Source organism: Ipomoea nil, unplaced genomic scaffold, assembly GCF_001879475.1.
Source record: "Ipomoea nil cultivar Tokyo-kokei standard unplaced genomic scaffold, Asagao_1.1 scaffold2694, whole genome shotgun sequence".
Classification (NCBI taxonomy): domain Eukaryota; kingdom Viridiplantae; phylum Streptophyta; class Magnoliopsida; order Solanales; family Convolvulaceae; genus Ipomoea; species Ipomoea nil.
In genome coordinates, this window is record NW_017619122.1 from 1,813,202 (window position 1) to 1,818,355 (window position 5,154).

The 5,154-nt window shown below is 51.0% G+C and overlaps 1 protein-coding gene across 1 annotated transcript; it reads right to left on the reverse strand.

The window, feature by feature from the left end:
- Positions 1-202: 202 nt before the first annotated feature.
- On the reverse strand, positions 203-1,790 carry LOC109155173. The gene is made up of 4 exons (XM_019302902.1): positions 1,411-1,790; positions 1,207-1,348; positions 854-1,063; positions 203-739 (listed from the first exon to the last, which is right to left on the reverse strand). Exons 1-4 carry the CDS (start codon positions 1,788-1,790, stop codon positions 203-205), a joined length of 1,269 nt encoding a protein of 422 aa, XP_019158447.1.
- Between the last annotated feature and the right edge of the window lie 3,364 nt (positions 1,791-5,154).

The following is a 5,154-nucleotide window of genomic DNA, read 5'->3' on the forward strand; positions in this document are numbered from 1 at the left end:
CCACCACGCAAAACTTGAATCGTCTAGGTGCCAGCAGTAGTGGGCTCAGCAAGTTGATTCCCCACATGGCGAATGGTATGACGGTCGACACCGGAGTGTAGAATATGGTAGGTCGAGTATCCTTCTGGGCGAAGGCTTGGCATATAGCACATTTGGCAATCCACTCCACGCAGTCTCTCATCATGGTGGGCCAATAATAACCCTAGATGACTAATTTCCGTGCGAGGGTATGTGCGCCTTGGTGAGCGGCGCATATTCCCCAGTGCGCCTCTTCCATTATCATCTCAGCCTCTGGCCTCAACAAGCATCTAAGAAGGGGCCCTCCGAACGACCTTTTGTACAATCGTCTGTCGATAACATCAAAGGAGGGCGCCTTCCTTCGAACCCGGGCAGCGACGATTGGATTATTGGGCAACTCTCCCTTCTCATTGTAGTTCTGGATGTCCTTAATCCAGAACATCTCGGGGTTGTTTTTGCGATCCCAACTTCCCATCATCAGTTGCTGGACCTCGTCCCCCGACTTGCTGATGCTCGGCCGCTGTACTTCTTCCTTTTGGCAAATCCTCAATAGGTGGTCGGGTATTCCCCCTAAAGTGATCTTCGATAGTATGTCCGCTTCGGTGTTTTCCGCCTTTGGGATGTGATCAATTTCATGGGCAGCGAACCCTCGTAGGAGCTCTTCCGTCTTACCTTTGTATTGCAATAGTCGGGCATTCTTTGCCTCGCAAGTTCCGGAAACCTGTCCAACCACGAGGCGAGAGTCGGTCTTGATACGCAACTAGCAGGCTCCCAAGGCTCTGGCAAGTCGGATGTCGCCTAACATGGCCTCGTATTCAGCTTCATTATTAGAGACCTTGAACTGGTACTCCAAGGCGCAGTACAATCGAAATCCTTCGGGCCTAATTAACATGACTCCGCCCCCGCAGTGCTGACTACTTGTTGCTCCATCTGCGTGTAATTCCCACCATTCGCCCTCAATGCCGGGCGAGGTCGGGGTCTCTTTGGTTTCTCCGGCGGTGCACTCGACCAGGAAGTCTGCTAGGGCCTGTCCCTTGATAGACGGCTGAGGGAGTTATCAATCCCGTATTGTGTCAACTCCACGACCCACTTCACCAATCGGCCCAACGATGTGGGGTTGCGTATCAAGCCGCCCAAGGATAGGTCCGTCAAGACGCGAATGGTGTGCGCCTAGAACTAAGGCGCCACCTTCCGCACGGTGACAATCAGCGCGTACACCACCTTCTCCAAGGGGGTGTATCGTGTCTCGGCAGATTTCAGGGACCTGCTAACATAGTAGATCAGATACTGGACTCGCTCCTCCTCTTGGATAAGTACGGAGCTAACGGCCCTGTCGGACGCGGCAAGATATAGACGGGAGGCATGGAAAGTACGGGAGGCGTCGAGAGATACCTTTTCAGTTCTCCCAATGATTCTTGGCACTCGGCCAGGTCCCGAGCGTAGCCTGATTCTTCTTGAGTCTTAACCAGCATGTCGTCAACGTAAGCCACCTTAGATTTTTCCAATAGGTCCTGGAATAATCGAGCAACCATCCTAGTGTACGTGGCTCCCGCATTCTTTAAGCCGAAGGGCATTCCTCGGTAGTAATACACACCATCTGGGGTGATAAATGTCGTCTTCTCCTCGTCGGCCTTGTGCATGTAGATTTGGTGATACCCACGGAAAGCGTCCATGAAACTCAATAGGGCTGACCCTGCTGTCTCGTCTACCAGCTGGCCGATCCTTGGTAAGGGGAAAGGATCCTTTGGGCAAGCTTCGTAGTCGACACACATCCTCCAGGCAGGCGGTTTGGGCACTAGCACTACATTAGCCAACCAATCCTGATATTTCACTTCTCGGATGTGACCGGCTACTAGCAATGTGTCGACCTCCTTTTTGACAAACTCGCGTCAATCGTTCGCTAAGTACCTCTTTTTTTTAACCACAGGTTGATGGCCAGGGTCCACTGCGAGTTTATGAGATATGATAGATCGATCCACGCCCGGCATGTCTTCCGGCCCCCAGGCAAAGACCAACCTATTCTCACGGAGCACCCGTACAACGTCTGCCCGAACCTTCTCCTCGAGGCCGACCCCAATCCGCACTCGTCTCTCGGGTCGGTTGGGGTCGATCTCTACTTCCTCTAGCTCGACTGCGGGCTCGGGCCGTGGGGGTGCCGTTTGCTTGACGGCCTGCTCTATGATTTCATGCACCCGTATCTCACGCTTACTCATCCGCCGATAAGCTTGCAGTTTGCACTCGCGGGTGGCCCCTCTGGTCGCAACGAGCTGCCCCTATCCCGGTCGGCGTGCGAAGCTTCATGCACTGGTGTTCGATGGAGATAAGCGCTCCGAGGTCCTCCAAACCCGGTCGCCCTAGGATCACGTTGTGCGAGCACGCCATGTCCACCACGATGAACTTCATGTCTAACTTTCGCACGTTCTGATAACTACCGATCTCTACGGGTAGGACGATAGAGCCCTCCGACTCTATGGAATCTCCCGTGAAACCGGCCAATGGTGTCTTTACCGTAGTCAACTGCTCCCGCGTCAGACCCAGCTTGGTGAAGGTCTCCAGGTATAGAATGTTGACACTGCTCCCAGTGTCTACCAGGACTCGCCGAATGACTATCCCACTTACATTCATTGTGATAACTAACGCGTCCTGATGCGGCATCTGGCTAGAGGGTAAATCCTTGTCCATGAAGGTGATTGGTTCCCGACATACCTTCTTGGAGCTACTCTCCCGTCCGTACGCTGTTCCGACGTACAGCTTTCGAGCCCACATCTTCCGCATGTTCGATGAGTCGCCCCCCACCGGGCCGCCGACTATCATGTTGATGACCGGCTTCTGCTTCCATTGGGCCTCTTCTTCTGCCGATGACGGGCACTTGCCACATTCCCTGTCTCCTGACCTGGAGGGGTCGTCGCTTGCTTTGGCTTGTGACGCGGCTTTCCTTTGCCATTCGTTGGTAGGCTAGGCGCCCTGCTGTATAATTTCTTCCACAATTTTGACTTGTGTGCTGTGAGTATATGACTGGTGGTAGCGGTAGTATTTGACTGCTTTGCCAGTATCCATCCCATCAGGGTGTCCGTTTGGTGGAGATGGCGATGGTGATGCGTCCTTCTTGAATTCGTGCACCGGGCGAGAGCGATGCGGTCGGTAGGGGTGAGCACTGGACTTATCGTAAGAACGCATCCTGTAACACCCCGTGTTACGGCCTCTAAAACCAATTAATTATTTAATCATTTACCCAAAACAAAGAATTAAATTTCATTAGTTAATTAGGAAAGGTCCACCATAGTCCATGGGCCCTTATCCCTAAAGCCAATACCTTAGTCCTATAGGAAACAGAAATAGAAAAGCCATACCACTTAGACCCTAATTGGACTCTTAGATATATATATAGGGACATAGGAGGCACCTAGAACTCACACCACAATAACTTTCACCACACAAGAATTCCCCAAGAATTCCCATAGGAGAAATCAAGAAAGAAGAAATCTTAAAGAAAGACCCTTCATAGCCAAGGAAATTAATTAAGGCTAAGAAGTAACCCATGTCTCAATAAAACCTATTTTCTTTGCTATGATCTCCTTCTTTGGCTCCCTCTATATACTTGTGTCTTGATGAATTTCTTTATGATATTTGTGATATAATCTTGATTGATTGAAGTGATGATTTTATGAGTGATCTTGATGATCTTGATGTTAAAAAGAGGTTCTTGATATTTATGTGATGATTCTTGACAAATCTTGATAGTTCTTGATGATAAAAATAAAATATGATTTTGATGGCTTGGGTAGGATTAGAGCCCTAGGTTGGATTGGTAATTAGTATTGAGATGTTCTTGATTTATATTTGGGTGGGAATTCACATGTTCGGGTGTTGTTTATGTTTAGACGACATGTTAGGATTTGTTCAATATGATTCTTGCTTTTGATCCATTAATTGCCTACGTGGTGTCGTTATTTGCGTTTAAAAGTGTCTAAGCATGGTTTCGGGTTCCACAGAGGATCCCGGGATGTTTGTTGTGTTAAGGAGTCAGTGGGGGTAAGGGAACCCGCCACCTACCCGCTGCCCCAAAGAGCATCACCGGCAACGGATAGCCGGGGCAGGTAACTGCCCGCCGGGCACTCGCTGCTAGGAAACGCGTCGCCAGCGGGCAGCTGGCGGGTGGCCCTCCACCCACCGGCTACCCGCTGGTTTGTCATGCACCCCGGGTCTTTGGCTTCCCCGTTTGATGTTCCCCATTCCCTGTGGTGTCCCAACGGACCCCGTTTTTCATGCTTGAGTCTAGTTTGATGTTTCGGGTGCCATTCGTAGTATAAAAGAGTGTTAGGAATTGCATGCCAGTTGAATCGGTAACCCGTTGACCTAGGTAGAAGTTGTATGAACCCCTTAGGACTACTCTTAGTATGTGAATGATCACAGGTAAGTTTATTTATACACCTCCCCCTTCCCAACGTGCTATTATGTGCTACAACATGTTATGTGATGCATGATTCCCCAATTTGGTTGCGATCAAATTAGCTGTACGGGTAGTTGGATGAGTTGAGAACCATACAAACTGTTAACCAGGCCGGTTGCGATCGGTCAGGTATATAAATATTATATAGGGCTGCGGTCCACTGTTTGGTTGCGATCAAACGTTGTACATGAGCTGCGGTTCATTCTCCTGGCTGCGGTCAGTGATTCACTTCTTGGGCTGCGGTCCACATGGGCCTCGTGTGCTATGACCCACCGAACTGGACGCGCCAGGCGGTGTGTAGGGCTAATAAGCCCTAGGAAGGCCGTAGTCCACCGAATGAGCAATCAGGCGGTGTATAGGGCTACGGCTGGCTGCGATCCACCGAGTGATGGGCCAGCGGTGTGTAGGGTCGTAGTCTCCGAGGATCATCGCCCACCGACTGCGTCCCTCAGCGGTGTGTAGGGCTTGATCCGCTACGATCCACCGACTGTGCTCGTCAACGGTGTGTTGGATCGAAGTCCCCCCTTGTAAAAATGATCACAGTACACCGACTGAGCGCGTCAGCGGTGTGTAGGACTGTGGTCCGCCGCTGAGTTCGTCAGCGGTCTTTAGGGTTGGTTGCGATCAACTCCCTTCATGCTGCGGTATGAGGTAGGGTGCTGCGGGGCCGTGTTAGTGCTATATGC

Bases quoted from the DNA above. Each gene is read 5' to 3' on its own strand.
- LOC109155173 (XM_019302902.1), bottom strand. From the start codon at position 1,790: ATGTGTGTCGACTACGAAGCTTGCCCAAAGGATCCTTTCCCCTTACCA. The intron at 1,064-1,206 runs GTGGCGCCTTAG...TAACTCCCTCAG, and splicing joins TGATTGTCACCGTGCGGAAG to CCGTCTATCAAGGGACAGGC. The intron at 740-853 runs GTCTCTAATAAT...GTGGTTGGACAG, and splicing joins CCTTGGAGTACCAGTTCAAG to GTTTCCGGAACTTGCGAGGC.